Source organism: Schistocerca gregaria, chromosome 7 (assembly GCF_023897955.1).
Source record: "Schistocerca gregaria isolate iqSchGreg1 chromosome 7, iqSchGreg1.2, whole genome shotgun sequence".
In the NCBI taxonomy this organism is placed as follows: Eukaryota; Metazoa; Arthropoda; class Insecta; order Orthoptera; family Acrididae; genus Schistocerca; species Schistocerca gregaria.
The window spans coordinates 343161290-343181207 of NC_064926.1; the positions used below are offsets into that span (position 1 = coordinate 343161290).

General features: G+C 41.5%; 1 protein-coding gene across 2 annotated transcripts in view; it reads right to left on the reverse strand.

Annotated features, from left to right (window-relative positions):
* Nucleotides 1–19918, reverse strand: part of LOC126281530 (uncharacterized) — a 155196-nt gene that overhangs the window by 46086 nt on the left and 89192 nt on the right. For both annotated transcript variants that reach the window (XM_049980577.1, XM_049980576.1), the window contains exon 2: nt 18548–18622. In XM_049980577.1, coding sequence (XP_049836534.1) covers nt 18548–18622 — 75 coding nt within the window. The remainder of the gene's footprint in view (nt 1–18547; nt 18623–19918) is intronic.

Sequence of the window (19918 nt, forward strand, 5' to 3'; positions counted from 1 at the left end):
AATAGTGTTAAAAACTGGCTGTTTTACTCATTAATTTTTTTTCAGCTCGAAATTATCCTTTGGTTTTTTGAGGCATGAATTAAGAATCCTTTCTGTTGTTATACATAGATTCTATATCAATCACAAGAGCTACTGCACTCTCAACCTTTGACAATAGATCTGACTCTAAAATGTCATCGTCCCTCAATATAACGCACTGCTAATTTCGGATTATTATAGTGGAATAGTACAGATTTCGTAGGCTTTACACCTATGCTTTTCGGAAGATACATTTGACTATAGAAGTTTTGTTATTCTGGTTTTGTGTCCATGTATATGCGTTATGGGTGAGAACAACGAAACAACCACTTACATTTTTTAAAGTGGCGTTATATGCACCAGTTAAATGTATGGGGCAAATATTTACTGTTAAAATCCGTCAGTGATTACACTTCGTGGAGTATTGAACTTTCTCTCAATTATTATAAACTGGTCCGAATTCTTAAGTAACTTGTTAAAACTGTGAAGAATCCGATGCTCTATGCTACTGTTGTCAGTTACCTCAACGAGTTCTTGGTGGCACCAACACACGCAACTTTAGGTGGTTTTTCCGCTTCGTTAGAGAACTGTGTCTGATTATAATGGTTCTTTGTCTGTCACAGGTATTAGAAAGTGAACAAAACCAAGTTAACCGGGTGTGACATAAATAAAGATCTTTTTAAAACAGCGGATGATGATATAAATAAAATTAACTTAATAGCTTAATTTATGTTGTGTTTAAATCTTGCAAATTCATATTGCTAGATATGGACAAGGTGACCAGATAAGATAATTTCTTCTACGATAAGAGGTGAACTGTACTGATTCCCTCTTGTGGGCATCGTTCCTTAGGACAACGGTGGCTCGTATATGATTGAAAATATGCACATTCTACACATATTTCTGAGAAGGTAGCAACTCCGATATGCAAAATTATAAACTAACATCGTTATCGCAATTCAGAATTATTACTCTATAATACAGTACCTTCCGATTACAGCGACAAAAATACTTCCATCATAGTAAAAACTCTGAATTTATGTTACATATCGGAACAGCGCCTTCTGTATGAATTCCACATCGAACTTTTTCTCCACGATACGTGAGTGGATGAAGATAGAGGGATGCACTTGGTGCCATGTTTATCGCTCGAAAGCCCGCATACCATCGGCTGATAAAGTCCATGCTTGGCGATTATCTGATCCGATACGTGACTCAAAAGAGGGTTTCCTACCTTTTAGGAGCGTCCCTACTTACAGTGAAAGTATAGTCAACTCACTTCCCGCGTGACGAGGACATTGATATTTGCAGTACAAATGGCTCTGAGCACTATGGGTATTAACTTCTGAGGTCATCAATCCCCTGAAACTTACAACTACTTAAACCAAACTAACCTAAGGACATCACACACATCCATGCCCGAGGCAGGATTCAAACCTGCGACCGTAGCGGTCTCGCGGTTCCAGACTGTAGCGCCAAAACCACTCGGCCATTCCGGCCCGCTATTTGCAGTACACACAAACAATCTGTCTCGTATTGTTTGTAGATGGTCGTTCACAGAAATTAAACGTTGCGAGGAAAATGTTCCACCAAAATAAAGGGAATCAAATAAATAACATGAAATTGTTGATCTTGCTGTTAGTGCCGAAATATAAATGTGTGTGTTTTAATATTCGTATGAGGAATAGTGTTTTTGCCGACATCAAGATAAAAATAAGTTTACCCGAATATGTCTTAGGATGCGAGTTGGCCCTTATTGTATGTCTGTGTGTGACATGATTATGAGGTGAACTATAACCATGGAAAGTTGTCTGTTTTCAAATTTAATCAACTCAGCTTTTGTTTAACTAGTATCGCGTACTTCTTATTGCACTGATACGCAGCTTGAGGCTGAAGCTCTTCTGTCCGTGTTTGCTTTGTTTTTGGAGATGGTCCGCCTTGAGCAAAACACAGTTTTTATTTTTATTTTTATTCCACAGACATTTTTCACTGAACTTTCACCATCATCCGTGGATTTTTTTCTATCTTCTATAAAACAAGAAAAGTTCTTTTTACTACTTGTACACATAAAATTTGAGTTTTGAAGGCTGTTTTTACACAGATAAAAACCAGACAAAATTTTGTATTAAACCTTGATAACAAATAGCGCGTATTTCTTGGATTTTCTGTTGTTTAATGCAGTTGTTTTGTCTCACAGTTTATTAATTTCGAAAATCTACGACTGGGCAGAAGATTGTGTGTGTGTGTGTGTGTAGGTGGGTGGGCGGGTGGGTGTGGGGAGGGGGGAGGTGGTTCCGTTCTCTTTCGCTTAGTTTTGCTGGTTCCCCCAGCGTCTTCACGGTGAAGGCCTGCAATAAGTAACTTTCAGTGCCACTCTTTACGAACTACAGAAGCAAGATGGGAGAGCAGAACAGTTAAATATTTTCTCGGCGGGAGTCATGAATCTCTTTGTGGGATGCAGCTGTCATTTTGTGCGAGCTCGCGTTTGTGTGTGTGTGTGTGTGTGTGTGTGAGAGAGAGAGAGAGATTTACTTACTCATATTTTATTAGTACTTTTATTTTTATATTAGTTTTTATTTACGTATTTTCGTGTGTATTTCTCTGTGTACGAGGGCTCGTGTGTGCGGGTGTGTGGGAGTTTGTGTACAATGTGTTTGGAAGGGATTGTTGTGGTGAATTAAAAAGTAACAGCTGGCATTCTCCATGACCATGACATAAATCGCAACAAATATCAAAATCGATCTGAAAATTCTCAAATGCAACAACCTCTCACAAAAACTAATAACTGGAGGAAGTGTCCTGGATAAAGAAAGCAAGTAAACCGGATAACAAAGAAAGGCTTTGTCGTTGTCGAGTGTGTATTGTTTGTGAGCGAAGTCCGCTGTAAATAGCGTTAACTGCCTCAGAATTACTCTTTCCCGTTGTAGTGAAAGTGTTATTAACACTAAAGGAAGAAGTTCGTTCAGATAGAGTAAGAGTGCTATGTAAGGTTTGTAGGGAGGAGGAGGAGGAGGAGACCACAACAATCGCCTCCCTCGTTCGAAGCCATTTGATTACGAGAGGCGTCATCGTCAGCAGTTAGAAAGTGAGACATCGGTATAGCTATCACCGGCACATTCAGTCTCTTATACAGACAAAACGTATTACTCACGAACTTTTAACGCCACAGACGCGGAGGGCGATATCTGACGCCTCCTAGCAAAGTACGAGTTCTGTGGAGGAGCTGCTGGATACTAAATTAGATTAGTATGACTCTAAGGTCACTTGCTCTTATTACTACCCGCCTGAACTGCATTTCGCGATGTTCATTCTAGTTTCAACTTCAGACCTAAAAAAAAAAAAAAAAAAAAAAAAAAAAAAAAAAAAAAAAAAAAAAAACAACTGCAACTACAGTTACTTAACAGATACCGGAGCAAATAAGGACAGGTTTGTGGGCCTACTACAAACACAAGACACCTCAGTATGTGCGTTGCAAACATTTGGCCGATTAGTCCTCTAATTCCGGCGTAGCGCATCTGATTCTTAAAACAAGAGAATCGTGCAGACACTGTGCTTCCTGTAGGGTGTCGCCTGAGATAAAGCGGCTCCTCGTTCGCTGGCCACCACTGGAAGGCCATTTGTAGAAGGTGACGTCAGTGCACTCATATAGCTTCTAATCCATTTATACTGACATTTATCAAGAGTGTGTAGTAAAACGTCAGCAGCCCTACAAAAGCAAGGACATCAATGTATGGTTGTGTTACGCATCGTCCCGGCGTATGATTAGAAATAGCTTATTCAGTGATAAACCATTTTCCAATCAAGTTCTCGGGCTTGCGTACACGTCACCGAAGGACACGGTCACAATTTTCGAGAGGATCCGTATAAAAAGCTAGCAAACATCTATTTTCCCGTAGTGAGAATTGCTTATTCCTAATTGTTGACCTGTCTGTGTATAGCCTATAGAAGAATGTGATTTTCAACTATCCATATTAGATTATGTTTAATCCTCCTGCCCATCGGTTTGTACACAAACAGAATAGAGGCATTATTCGTCTCTCTATCATTACTTTATCTTGTGGCTTAGTTCTGGCTGGTTCAAATAGCTCTGAGCACTATGGGACTTAACATCTGAGGTCTTCAGTCCCCTAGAACTTAGAACTTCTTAAACCTAACTAACCTAAGGACTTCTCACACATCCATGCCCGAGGCAGGATTCGAACCTGCGATCATAGCGGTCATGCGGTTCCAAACTGAAGCGCTAAGAACCGCACGGCCACACAGGCCGGCGGCTTAGTTCTTCCAGACTTAAGTAGACTACATTGATGCTTATACGATTATACCGTACCTTAATACCTATGCTTGGTAACATACTTTGTCTTGCATCGTCCAACAGGGAAACAATGGTGAATATTGTCTGATCCCAGTGCATTATTATCTTTCGTGAATATTTGCAGATATCATCTTCACAGTACAGTTCATTTCAAAGACGTTTATTGTCATTATCGGAGCAAAGTGAAGTTCTCGCTAGCAAATGCATCGTAATGGACTGCAAATTTTCATTAACAGTTCAGTGTATATGCTTCCCCTTATTTCCATTTAAGGACGTACTACTGACACCTGACTGCAACTGGAATGTACGTAATGTTCTACAGCTGCGTGTCCTTGATTTAAATCTAAATATGTCGAAGACGATAGACGAGTGCAACAAATGCTATGTTTATTGTAAAAGCTGTATGAATTTTATACTGAAGTTATAGAGAAGTTTCAAAATAGTTTGAAAAGCTGCAGTATGCTGAGCAGCTCGTGTAGTATCACCGTCCATAATTAAATTTGCCCTTTGCAAGTAGTCTTGGCAATCACAACGCAGTCCTTTCGAAATTTCCACCACTCGTATTACAGAGGTGGCGCAGACGAACAATGAAATTTTCCATCACATGCCGCAGCGTCTCAACGACAATGGATTCCGATGTCACACGCATCGTCGATTCGTCCAGCGTGGTGGGATGGTTCTGGTAGACAGTACATTTCAGTGAGCCCCACAAAAAGTCGTCACAAGCCATATCTGCGAATGTGGACACCAATTCGTCCCTGCGTCAGTAAATCTACAATAATCCAAAGCATTGGCTGCTCCCGAAGTATTCATCAAGAAAGCGTAACATCTGTTCGTTGCACTATGGTCTGGTTCCATCCCGCATAGAACACTCGGTGTCTGGGCGTTCCCCAAGCGCTAGCCGTGTCGCGACCAATCGTTCCAAAATTGCTACGTAACGAGTACTCATGATAGTTTCTCGCACGAAGAAAGGCGCTGTAGTGCCTCTCCTGTATATCGCAGCCTAAAGGAACTTTGGGACAACACAGTGGTTTCGCTTCACACGGATGGGTGTTTTCAGAGCCAGATGCAGCCAGCATGAAATCCTTCATTATCAATCACTATGAGAATCTTGTTCGAAAAATCATCACTCTGTAGCACAACTCGTAGAGAGTACTGTCTAGAGGATTTGAATTTTGAATGGAAATATGTGTAGACTCAGTCTCAGTATTTTATGCTGCCGGAACGCTTCAACCCAGTCTCTGCTGAAATTCTCTGGACGGATAATCTAGGATTTTCCTGAATAATTTCAGAAACCTGGCGATACTTTCGAGGAGTAGCCACAGTTGTCACTAGCTCTACCTTGGAAGGGGATGAAGAGTTTGCAAATGAGTTTCGGTCAGGCCGTTCTGGAACCGTAAGTAATATTTGAAAACTGCATCTTGTTGTCCTAAGACTGTTTTCTCACCTATTGTATTCCAGTATCAGAAAGAGAACTTATTCAAAGGAATACATAATTTCAACCTGCTTTTAGGTTTCCGCCGTGGAACTGATCGCTGCATTTATTGCACTACGTATCGCGACGCCATCTGTTAGCAGGTTTTCGAACCACTCGTTTTTCGGAACTTCTGTATAACCTTAGTACAAAACTCATACAGTTTTCACAACAAACATTTTTTGTGCAGCACGTGCCCACTAATTTCGATATACAGGGTGTGCCAGGGGGAAAAGTACATGCTTTGAGACGCGACAGTATTAGTGATTCTGAAAAAAAAAATTCATATCGACATACGCCTTATTGCGAATGGTTTCCGATATAGAACTCAATTAATATCCCTTTTGTACGTTTATCTCTAATAACTCGAAAACCGTTAAAACGTGTCTCAATACACAATTAAATTAAATTTATCACAAAAAAGAACTTATTCATTTTTTTCTAGGACTAACAGTTTGTGCGGAGAGATCGGGAGAATATTGGAAATCTCGCGCGACGCGCATGCGCAGTAGCTTAAGTACCTTTTGTAGGCCAGTTTGAGGTAGTTTTCCGACTTGATAGACCACAAGCGTCCTGTACCAAAATGTTCGTCTCAACCTCCTCTATATTACTGTGGTACGTAGTAATCAGTGACAATGAATAATACAGAAAATAAATAGAAATGTACATTATAAGTGTTCTATCTCGGAAACCATTCGGAACAGGGTTTATGTCCACATCCAGTTTTTTGTTCAGAATCAGTAATGCTGTCACACGTCAGAATACCTGCCTTTTCTCCTGACTCACGCTGTATTTCATCTTCGTACATTCATATTAAAATTCGATGATAGTGGGGAACTAGCTGGTATAATTTTTATTAAAAATGAAACTCCTCCAGATGTACTTACGATTTCATATCTAATTTTGGAATCAAGGATTCCTTCTCTGGGCTCCCTGTAAGTCTTCCGTGCATTTTGCCACCCTATTACTCAACCGGGCAAGGGGACTTACAGTTTAATGTGGAACCCGAAGATGCTGAGGTGACTTCTCACATCGTTGTGAAGTGAATGCTAAATTAAAGGCAGACTGAAAATTTATGTGATCCAACCGGAATTCGATCTCACAACGGCACGCATTCCATACGCGCGATTTATCGCTAGGTCCTAGATCCAAATCTCTCCACTGGCTGCGTAACACACTTCATTCAACAAAACTGTAAAATTTAAGCCAGTCGAATGAAACGGACAGCAGGGATGGACCGTGTTATACCTGTTCCATCATCCGAAAAAATCTGATAAAATCTAGTACTGTAAAACGTACGCTTTCGGTATAGTTTTTAATTCCTCTGTAGTCTTCGTTTAAATTGTTTCCTAGCCAACTTTTCAAATGATAGATTTATAAATTGTGGCTCAAACAGTTCAAATGGCTCTAAGCACTATGGGACTCAACATCTGAGGTCATCAGTCCCCTAGACATAGAACTACTTAAACCTAACTAACCTAAGAAAAGCACACATATCCACGCCCGAGGCAGGATTCGAACCTGCGCCCGTAGCAGCAGCGCGGTTCCGTACTGAAGAGCCTAGAACCGCTCGACCACAGTGGCCGGCTAAATGGGGCCTATACATTGTAGGACTGTGTGATATTACCAAATAGACCCATTATCAGTAAGATGTTTGAGCCACCAGGTTCATGCAGCACCTCCCATGCGTCATTAATTGAACGGTGTGTAGGGTGAACGAATCAATCGCCCCATACGTCTCTGAGTAAAAGCGGGGATTTAAATCTTCTACTACCAAAGATGACCCCAAGAATCGTAATCCTATCGGATTCAGGTTCTTCATTGTGCTGTTAGAGAATCACATACTCAAGAAGACCAACTATTGAGTACAACTTCTGACTAAACAGCTTGGAGAGGTGGGCTACAGAGTGGTAAGGCAAAAGTTCTCGTAGGAAAGCTGGACAGGAGCAGCATTGATAAGCCAACACGTTAACACAGTAAACTTAATATTTACTTACACTATGTAATAAAAAGTAACTGGACACCTTGGTGAAAATGACTTAGAAGTTAGTGGCGCCCTCCATCGGCAATGCTGGATTTCAGTATGGTGTTGGCCCATCCTTAGCCTTGATGACAGCTCCCACTCTCGAAGGCATACGTTCAATCAGATGCTGGAAGGTTTCTTGTACAATGGCAGCCCATTCTTCACGGAGTGCTGCACTGAGGAGAGGTAACGATCTTGGTCGGTGACGCCCGTCACGAAGTCGGCGTTGCAAAACATCCCAAAGGTGTTCTATAGGTTCCACGTCAGGAGTCAGTGCAAGCCAATCCATTACAGTGATGTTACTGTCGTGTGACCGCTCCGCCACAGGCCGTGCATTATGAACAGGTGCTCGATCGTGTTGAAAGATCCAATCGCCATCCTAGAATTGGGATCCCGGAAGGTGCTTAAAACATCAATGTAGGCCTGTGCTGTGGTAATGCAACGCGAAACAACAAGGGGTGCAAGCCCCCTCAATGAAAACACGACCATACCATAACACCACCGCCTCCGAATTATACTTTTGGCACTAGAGACGCTGGCAGATGACGTTCACTGGGTATTCGCCATCGGATCGCCACATAGTGTATCGTGATTCGTCACTCCACACAACGTTTTTCCACTGTTCAATCGTCAAATATTTACTTTCCTTACACCAAGCGAGGCGTCGTTTGACATTTGCTGGCGTGATGTGTGGCTTATAGGGTGCCGCTCAACCATGAAATCCAAGTTTTCTCATCTCTCACCTAACTGGCATAGTACTTTCAGTGGATTCTGATGCACTTTGGATTCCTGTGTGACGGTTTGCATAGATGTGTTTCAAGGGCATGTTTGTCAATTTCTACCTCTCTATCTACATTATTCCGTGATTTATTCAGTTTTCAAATTTATACTGACTTTTTGATCACCCGGTATATTGACGAAAATATTCCATTACACCAGCATCATAAATCAAAGCCCATCTCCTTTCTCAAATATATATTGGCAATTGCATCATCTTCCTTCCATCTATACATTACACCGACCGAACAGTACAACATTTCAGTCAACACTCAGATCGTCCACTCTCTCGCCCAACAGAGCAACGACTGCTCTCGACATCCTCTGAACTACTACTGCAGGCGGCGGAATAACAATCTTTGGCGCTATATCTGGCGCTGTGACTCAGTGTAGCCACCTTTCAGTGTGCCTATTACACATAACGACGTTCTTCAACTGTCGGCGGTCTCTGTCAGACAACAGACCAGATCGGCGTGTATGCTTTTGAGTTGTACGTGTACCTTCACGTTTCCACTTCACTATCACATCGGAAACAATAGACCTAGGGATGTTTAGGAGTGTGGAAATTCGCGCACGGGCGTATGACCCAAGTGACACCCAATCACCTGACCACGATCGAAGTCCGTTAGTTCTGCGGAGCCCCCCATCCTGCTCTCTTACGATGTCTAATCACCACTGAGATCGCTGATATGGAGTACCTTGCAGTAGGTGGCAGCACAATGCACCTAATATGAAAAACGTATGTTTTTGGGGGTATGCGGATACTTTTGATCATATAGTGTAACTAGCACTTCTTCAAGTGAACGAGGACTCATTAAAAATATTGCACTGAGCTATCAGTGTCACTGCGAAGAGGCTCCAAAGTGCTAGAGAGCGAGTCGGTGCTGCCGGCCGTCCCAAACTGCAACGGCACAGTCGCTGGAGCACCGGATCAGTAGGCGCGCAGAATTGGATCTGCCAAATCAGCGCAATCGCTATTGCTGTCTGATGCAAACTTGCCATTCCGTTGCTTGCAGCCTGTGGGCTGGTACAGATACATGACACCTTACTAACAACTGCTTCATATGACAGATAGGAGAATGGGTGACCCAATTAGATAATCCTGTACGGAAACATGCACTATGCTACAAGAAGGAAGGAGACAGTGCAAAATTGTACAGGCTAATGTAATCAGATTTCGGCATGCATCCACATAGAGGTGCAGCCTACTTATCTGACATTAGTACAAAGTAGGCTACTATGTCCAAATCTTTCCGACGGCAATATGAAGATCGTGGTATGACTCTGTTGTGCATCGCAAGAACAATTCGTGACCATATCCTACATCCATTCTAACCAAGTACAGCTTTACACAGCACTGTGTGAATATTATGCAGAGAACTCGAATCATACGTTATCGGCTAGACTATGAGGTGACATTGACTAGGAAGACAGTGCTTAACAATAACTTACCAGTGCGAAGTCGTTTTTAACAGCATACAGGTACGATGCAGTGTTGTACGAACATATACCCAATCTTTCAGTCGCTGCATAAACAATATTTTAATTGTCGCACCCATATGATTGTTAAGTGCGTCTAAGGCTACATAGTTGATATTAGAATTTCATTTGTCTAATACAGTGTTTAAAAGCTTCACGTAGTCCCGAGTGGCTGCATGGGCGATGCGTGGAGGCCATCAATTTAAAAAGAAATTTAAAGAATTTTTATTTGTAATCCCAGAAATACAACCAAATGGACTACAATAGTATCACAAATTCAGACTTTTCGAAGGTACATATATGTGCAGTGTACTCTTCCCAAATGTAACTGTACTAATTAGATGAAATATAAATAATCTTGAAGCAGAAGTTTATACAGCAGGTGAATATCAGAGGACGCATACAAAATCAATCTTTTGTGGACATAACACTAATGTGTGAAAGTTTATAGCTGATTTTTGTTTGTAATTTATCTACACGTTATGAGAGTGGTTGTTCTACATATCAACCTAACTACCACAAACATGTGAAATGTATTTGGGTATTTTAATATGTAGTGAGCTGATGAATAAGGATTTGTCCATATTACAATATTGAACACAATCATTTCTCGGTTCGGTTACTACAACGAATCTGCCTGATCTAGGTAGCATACTAGTAATAGATTGCACAGTAATAATGTAATATGCACTTTCTCCAGCTGAGGAGATTGTACACGATAGTAATATACTAGCGAGTCCAGTTTGCACTGTGGTGTGGTCTACACCAGAATATGACGTACCGTTCTAAAACCGTCAGTCCAGCTGTATGACTGACTAATTTACATGAATTTGACTTAAATATGATAAATAACCGTACCATCTCTGCGTACTGGTACGTCCAGGATAATAACAATCTTTTTTTTTTTCATTTGTGTGGTCATGGTAACAGAAGCTGCTGGATGAACCGCTTATCAATTCTGGGAGTGCAGGTGTTGAAATGACTGCATTTTTTTCTTTTCGTCGCCACACTAGGTCGTTTTATTCAGTCAAAACATCATGACAGATGCGGGCGTTTTTCGTGTGGTTTTTTTGCTTTCAGTCAGTATTTCATGCATGTATACATGTTTCACAAGAAGTTTCATCTTCGTCACAATGCCGTAAATAAAAAAAAAGGAGGCAAAGTTAAAGTTCGTATGGAACTTACAAGGAGACTACTAATTCTCTCGTAAGCTGTAAACTGAAGAGACAATGCATCGAAACGTAAAGTGAATAAATCGCGATTTTTATTATTAAAAAACGCATTTTAGTTGTAGTATACACAGTTACTACTATGAATAAAGCGTTGATATAAAAAGTGTGCACTATTAACTGCAATTTTAGTGTATGTACTGACTGAATGTGAACAACGAAACACTACACTGCGCTGTGTGAATATAGGCTGACAGTCTACTACAGGAGGGCATATTCTTCGAACGGTAAATACTACTGACCATTGGCAACTGCAGGGAGGACAGAGGTGAAGGACTGTTTCCCGACACCTCGCATTAACCCTCACCGGAATTCATCTGAGGTGCATACTGTAATTTTACTTGTAAATTTTCCGTCTATGAGGAGCGTTAGAAAAGAAAACATAAACCGGAGGTAGGTAAACGTAAACTGGTGCTTTTACTTCACAAATACCCCAGCACTGCTAAAGCACTGGTCGCAATGCGGCACTAGGTGCTGAATGGTCGTCTCGTAAAATCCCTGAAAGTAAGGCTTGATGCCCTCGTCCGAGGTGAGTCTACTTTCGTGTTCTTGCCAATTTTTTTTGTGTGGTGTCCACCCTGCATGATTCCACTAGCCTTTGCCGTTTTGACTAGGGTTCGAACTGTTGACATCATGTCGCACTTCCACCCATTCCTTTCCTTGGCATAGTGCTGCAGATGGTCAAGAGCTAGAGTCTCTTTCGACATGTTTCCTGTGCTAGTTGAAGACTGTGAGGCACCTACTGGGCACGCTTTGCTGCTCATGGATATTAATAACCGCTTCAGCTTTATTTAGACCTTTGTTATTGGATCAATGTCGGTTTCGTGGCACTGAAAGGAACATCTTCAGGTGAATATCTGTATAACAATAAAGCCAGAAGGAATAACAACCCTGAGATGTACACTGGTATGGTAAATTATTTTAAGATTTTCAATGTTTTTTTTAAAAAAAGTATCAGAAACTGTTACATGAGAATACGAAAATGTTAGTATTCACATGAGCAAAACATTAGAGCGGGAAACCCCGGAATCTTCTTATCCAGCATACGTTGTGTGACACAACAAAAGAACCGCTAAAAGGCGATATGTCATGGAATAAAACAGCCGTATTCCAATATAGTGGATAGGTCCTAAACAAATCGTACCATAGTGATCCATTGGCAAAGAGAAAATAAATGAAAACTATTCTCTGGGCCAGAATGAAGAATGGTTGCCACAAAATAAAGGGATGTTCTACTTAGATAGAATCGTCAAGTAAATAGCTATCGGCGGAAAAGCAGAAACTGAAAAGCGCACTTACCGCTTCTTCGGTCTATAAGGAACGTCCTCTGTCATACAGACGGCAAGAAAGTAAACAACTTGCTTGTAGACTATTCGTGTATGCGCCGATGATGCGCAGACTCGACCGAATGACTGGTGGTCTTTTGGGGATTACACGAATGGTAAATGAGAACAAGGAATAATATCTATATGACGGTGACAGCTGACATATTTTTAGTTGTGTTCAAAAGTGTGTGCAATCTTATGGGACTTAACTGCTAAGGCCATCAGTCCCTAAGCTTACACACTACTTAACCTAAATTATCCTAAGGACAAACACACACACTCACGCCAGAGGGAGGACTCGAACCTCCGCCGATACCAGCCGCACAGTCCATGACTGCATATTTTTAGTTAATAACGCCCATAAATTATTCTAAAGCTAGAGTGTAAAAGAGGATCATCGTGTGCATATATTACGGCTACGAAACAGATCTGCCGGATGAGTCCATTGCATTAACCCTAAATCTTTAAGGAATTTTAAGTACTTTAAAATTCCGCTCGAATGTTTTAGTCATGTGAGTGCCAACATTCTGATACACTCACGTATATGTTTTTAACTTTCTTTTAAAACATTTTAAAATCATAAAATAGTGTACCATACCTGTGTATATCTCAGGGTTGGTATTCCTTCTGGCTTTATTGTTATACACTACCCTGAAAATGTGGCTTTTAGTGCCACGAAACCGGCAGTGATCCATTAGTGAAGCACTAAATACACCTGAAGTAATTATTAATATCTCAAAATGACTACTCATAGATGCGGTTGCCCATCATACAAGGTTGTCTGCACTTTGCTAAATTTCAGTCTCTCCTTAATGATGACGTGAACGCTTCCGGCGGTCAGTCCGACCTCTTCGGCAACAGCTGCTACTGGTGGCTCGACAGCCTTGAACAATGAAGGCATTCACATGCTGGACAATAGTTTTAGTAATGCGATGTCGCGTTCCAGCTCGCATGTCATCGGCCAAGGGCATCGTCTTTCCTTGAATAGCTCGTGCCACGCCATGACCCTATAACGGAAATGCATGTGCCATTCTTCGATGGATTTCCGTTCCTACCTCTTCTTCCGCCGTCAGAAAACGCAGCTAACTTCTTCTCTCTTTTTCTTAATCTTCCAAAGTCGCGACTAATTGCTGCCCCATTTTCGGCCAGTTTCCCTTCAAGTTACCAGACAGTTTATTACGTGCTTTCCTGAGAAACAGAAGAGACAAGATTTAATTTGAAAATCTCCACGTTTTCTTTTGCAGTCTTTTTTTTTCGTGTTGGACTCTTCCATGTCTGGGGCCTTGTTTTCAGTTGCTGCATTGTTGTGTTACACTAACATAATGTGTTAATAATAATCCATATCAGGTTTACAGACACATACCTATAATAGCATGTAGCAGTCTCTTTCGCCCTGAGAGAGGTGATGCGTCTTGATATGGCAAATTCCTTGCCACGGTCCGTGCGGCTGCCCCCACCGGAGGTTCGAGTCCTCCCACGGCCACGGCTGTGTGTGTTGTCCTTAGCGTAAGTTACTTTAAGTTAGATTAAGTAATGTGTAAGACTAGGGACCGATAATGACAGCAGTTCGTCCCATAGAACTTACCATAACATATGGAAAGCATTAAGGAGCCCTCCTGATCAATGGGTGCACAACACCCATGATGGGGTCCAAATGGTCTCCAGGGGATTGTCAGAAGGTGAGGACCTACGCTGGTAATCACACGATCCTGGAGTGATCATCAAACAGTTCAGCTACAATTCGAGAGGAATGGTTGTTGATCTCGTGGGAGACGCTACAAGCCAACACACACAGCCATTTCATCGGAAAATAGTTTGTTATATAAAAATGCAGTAAATGAAGCAGGCAAAAAGGAATACAGACGTCTCAAAAATGAGATCGACAGGAAGTGCAAATGGCTTAGCAGGGGTGGCTAGAGGACAAATGTAAGGATGTAGAAGCTTATCTCACTAGGGGTAAGATAGATACTGCCTACAGGAAAATTAAAGAGACCTTTGGAGAGAAGAGAACCACGTGTATGAATATCAAGAGCTCAGATGGCAGCCCAGTTCTAAGCAAAGAAGGGAAGGCAGAAAGGAGGAAGGAGTATATAGAAGGTTTATACAAGGGCGATGTACTTGAGGACAATATTATGGAAATGGAAGAGGATGTAGATGAAGACGAAATGGGAGATACGATACTGCGTGAAGAGTTTGACAGAGCACTGAAAGACCTGAGTCGAAACAAGGCCCTCGGAGTAGACAACATTCCATTAGAACTACTGACGGCCTTGGGACAACCAGTCCTGACAAAACGCTACCAGCTGGTGAGCAAGATGTGTGAGACAGGCGAAATACCCTCAGACGTCAAGAAGAATATAATAATTCCAATCCCAAAGAAAGCAGGTGCTGACAGATGTGAAAATTACCGAACTATCAGTTTAATAAGCCACGGCAGCAAAATACTAACGCGAATTCTTTACAGACGAATGGAAAAACTGGTAGATGCAGACCTCGGGGAGGATCAGTTTGGATTCCGTAGAAATGTTGGAACAAGTAAGGCAATACTGACCCTACGACATATCTTATAAGCTAGATTAAGGAAAGGCAAACCTAAATTTCTAGCATTTGTAGACTTAGAGAAAGCTTTTGACAATGTTGACTGGAATACTCTCTTTCAAGTTCTAATGGTGGCAGGGGTAAAATACAGGGAGCGAAAGGCTATTTACAATTTGTACAGAAACCAGATGGCAGTTGTAAGAGTCGAGGGACATGAAAGGGAAGCAGTGGTTGGGAAGGGAGTGAGACAGGGTTGTAGCCTCTCCCCGATGTTATTCAATCAGTATATTGAGCAAGCAGTGAAGGAAAGAAAAGAAAAATTCGGATTAGGTATTAAAATCCATGGAGAAGAAATAAAAACTTTGAGGTTAGCCGATGACATTATAATTCTGTCAGAGACAGCAAAGGACTTGGAATAGCAATTGAACGGAATGGACAGTGTCTTGAAAAGAGGATATAAGATGAACATCAACAAAAGCAAAACGAGGATAATTGAATGTAGTCGAATTAAGTCGGTTGATGTTGAGGGTATTAGATTAGGAAATGAGACACTTAAAGTAGTAAAGGAGTTTTGCTATTTGGGGAGCAAAATAACTGATGATGGCCGAAGTAGAGAGGATATAAAATGTACACTGGCAATCGCAAGGAAAGCGTTTTTGAAGAAGAAAAATTTGTTAACATCGAGTATAGATTTAAGTGTCAGGAAGACATTTCTTTCAAGTATTTGTATGGAGTGTAGCCATGTATGGAAGTGAAACATGGACGATAAATAGTTTGGACAAGAAGAGAATAGAAGCTTTCGAAATGTGGTGCTTCAGAAGAATGCTGAAGATTAGATGGGTAGATCACATAACTAATGAGAAAGTATTGAACAGGATTGGGGAGAAGAGAATTTTGTGGCACAACTTGACCAGAAGAAGGGATCGGTTGGTAGGACATGTTCTAAAGCATCAAGGGATGACCAATTCAGTATTGGAGGGCAGCGTGGAGGGTAAAAATCGTAGAGGGAGACCAAGAGATGACTACACTACGCAGATTCAGAAGGATGTAGGTTGCAGTTGGGTACTGGGAGATGAAGAGGCTTGCACAGGATAGAGTAGCATGGAGAGCTGCATCAAACCAGTCTCAGGACTGAAGACCACAACAACAACAACATATTGTTAGTTGCTGGGTGATGGTGGCAAATGTATCACATGCTGCACTTCATGGATTACATTTCGTGCTCCTGAACGATATCTGATATTCACTTCGTGTTATTGTTACGTAGACTGAATGGTTTCAAGATTCAGACCACCGTCTTCCTCATTCACACAATGTATGAGCAATCGCAAAATGCAATGCTTACATTGACAGCCACTGAAATCGGAACTCATACCTTACACTCCACTGGTTTAGAACGCACAGGCCTGTCACGACCTCATTTTAATATCAGTTAGCCTGTCATATTATTGATGTCTACCATAGTCTATAGTTTCATTTCGTGATTACTGAACGAGATTTTGTCAATTTTTCTGCGAAACTACCGGTGTCGTATTGGTAAGTTGAATGAAGTCGATACCAGTTGTCATCCGTCACATATTGAACACGTTTTCATTATAGTTGGTTTATCAGATTAAGTTAATTCAACACGGTATTAGATTATGTTATACTGCTACGCTTCTTAATGTAACAAGCGTTACAATGTGTAGTTATAATTATTTTTAAGAGAAATGTTGAGAGATGCTTTGTTTTTTTTGTACAATGCGGATTTGTACACAAGTGAAACTCCAACAGGAGTCAGAGCACGGAGTGAATGTTCCAAACGAAGGATTGTTTTAGAGTACCATTCATGACACTTTGTGGCATGAGTGGTTGCTCTAAGCAGAAGTGATTCAGATGTGAAGCATCTGCTGGTACGACAAAAACAGAATGTACATGTAATTTTACGAAAAGCTCGAAGAAGGGCTTGTTGCTATCTTAAACCTTTGCAGATAACAACAACATATCTACTCTCTTCAGGACACTGTTCTTCTACATCTGCAAAGATACTCTGCAAGCCACCGTACGGTGCGTGGCTGAGGGTACCCTCTGTCACTACCAGCCATTTGCTTTCCTGTTCCACTCGCAAATGGAGTGAGGGAAAAACTAATGTCTATGTGCTACCACATGAGCCCTAATTTCTCTTATCTTATCTTCGCGGTCCTTACTCGCAATGTATGTTGGTGCAAAAATGGTTCAAATGGCTCTGAGCACTATGGGACTCAACTGCTGTGGTCATCAGTCGCCTATAACTTAGAACTACTTAAACCTAACTAACCTAAAGACATCACACACATCCAAGCCCGAGGCAGGATTTGAACCTGCGACAGTAGCAGCCGCACGGTTCCGGACTGCGCGCCTAGAACCGCGAGACCACCGTGGCCGGCCAATGTATGTTGGGCAGTAGATTCGTTCGGAAGCAAGGAAGCCAGCTTTAGATGCCGGTTCTTTAAATTTTCACAGTAGTGTTTCTCGACAAGGGACGTCTACTTGGTTCCTGGGATTCCCACTTGAATTCTCGAAGCATCTCCGTAACAGTTACGTATTCTAGAACGAAACGGTAGCAAATCTAGCAGCCCAACTCTGAATTACTTCGATGTCTTCCTCCAATCCGTTCTGGTATGGATCTCAAACACTCGAGCCGTACTCAAGAACAGGAGGCAACATGCTACATGCAATCTCCTTTACCAGTGAACCACTCTTTCCTAGAATTCTTCCAATAAACGGAAGTCGACCATTCGCCTTCCCTGCAACAACATTCACATGCTCGTTCCACTGCATATCGCTTTGCAACATTATACCCACATATTTAAACGACTTGGCTGTGTCAAGCTGGACACTAGCGATATTGTTCCCGAACCTTATAGGCTTGACCTTTCTACTCTTCCGCAGTAGCTTAAATTTTTCCACATTTATGGCTGTCATTCATTACACCAAATGGAAATTTGGTATAAGCCGTCTTGTATCTTCCTACAGTCACTCAACTTCGACACCTTAGCGTACACCACGGCAGCATCAGCAGACAACCGTAGATTGCTGTCCACCCTGTGCGCCAAATAATTTTGCCATTTCTAGCGCGACATACCAGCACTCCGTCTAGAATGGTTAATAATAGTTACTTAAAATAATAATATTTATTGCTATCCATCATTTGAACCTAAATAGAGAAGTCATGTTAACGTTATCGCTTAATTTTAACAACACAGTGAACATTCGCAGATGTACATGCGGACGTCCTTTCGATGTGGTCTTTTATCTACAAAGTATTCATTACTGCACATGTCCACTGATATATCCGCGAATATCCACATGACCACATAGTTATAAGATGCTGTATATCATTTGGCTACTCACACATGCGGGATCTGCAGCGCAGAGGGTACCCCACAGCGATCGGTTCGCTTGCAGAGGGCCGCAGTTCTGCCAGCACTGCAACAGACGAAGCGAACAAAGTTGAAATGCCGGCCATTTGCCACAAGGCAACGTAGCTTACTAGAGGTAATGGGTTCGCGACGCCTGTAGCGACAGTCAACAATACGCTGTGCTTTATTTTCAGGGACGCTCCCGTATCTCGGCTTTACCACGCTGAGAAACACGAAATACTGATGATGACAATAATGTAAATTACACTTAGTTTAAAGCACAAAACACAGAGGCGTGCAGACGAGAGATACTGGCCCTTCCAGCCATTAAAACGAGCCACATTAAAGTATTTTAAGTATGAGTGGACGAAGCTGTCAAATAATTTATCTACAAAGGAAGCCTCTGAAAGTGAGTGATTTCACTGCGGTGCTTTCTTGTTGCCATACACAGAGGAGTTTCAAGTGAGTTAAATTTTTTTAAAGGCATTTTCTTTGTGGTAATAAGATATGCTAAGTTTTTATTTGTGTAAAAGCTCATAAAATGAAGAATACTATTGAACTGAAACAGTATTATCATAATTGTCAAAAGTAAAAGGCTCAGATTTTTCTAGACCTTAAGTAATTCTGACAGTCTGCCTTCTGGCGAGAAGACGCCAGATGCACAGCAAGTAGTCATTTTCGTCATTCTCAGTCAAATTTGTGCATGAAACAATTTCCTGTCATTATTTTACGTGTTTACATAATTGAAAACGAATACTCATAATTATTAGTGCAAACATTTAAACACAATAAAATGTTCGTTGTGACCTCTCATTCCACAGAGAAGAATAAATTTCGCCTTGCTGTTGGAGTTCGCATCAGAGTATACAAACGTGGACATAAAGCCCTTCCTCTGCGACTGTAGCGGCATTCATTTCTTTGTTCTGACAGTACACTTACATTGCTTTGTAAGTCAGCAAGATTAGTTAAGGAGTTTCTCCATGTTCAGATTGGCCTGTCGCGTTTTAATTATGTCCACAAACGTAATCTAAAAAACTGTCATCATGGACTAGTATCATATGTTCTGGGATGAATGTAGAGACCGAAATACGGTAATTTTCTAATTCAATTCAGAACAGCTACAGTCTTGTTTTCCCCTCCGCATTACGTCATTTGGCAGCCCAACCGTACTCAGGTCACTCGTCTACTCTCAGAATATCGCGCGGCGACTTGTTCGCAGAGTTAAATTGAATTCAAGAGAAGTTGTTTACTTTCCAGGCTTTACGCTGCAGCCGCCTAGCCGAAATTACACTTTTTCCCCAGCTCTGAAGAGGAAAATACTTTTTTTCATTCGCACCTCAGTTGGCACATGGTATTGTTACAA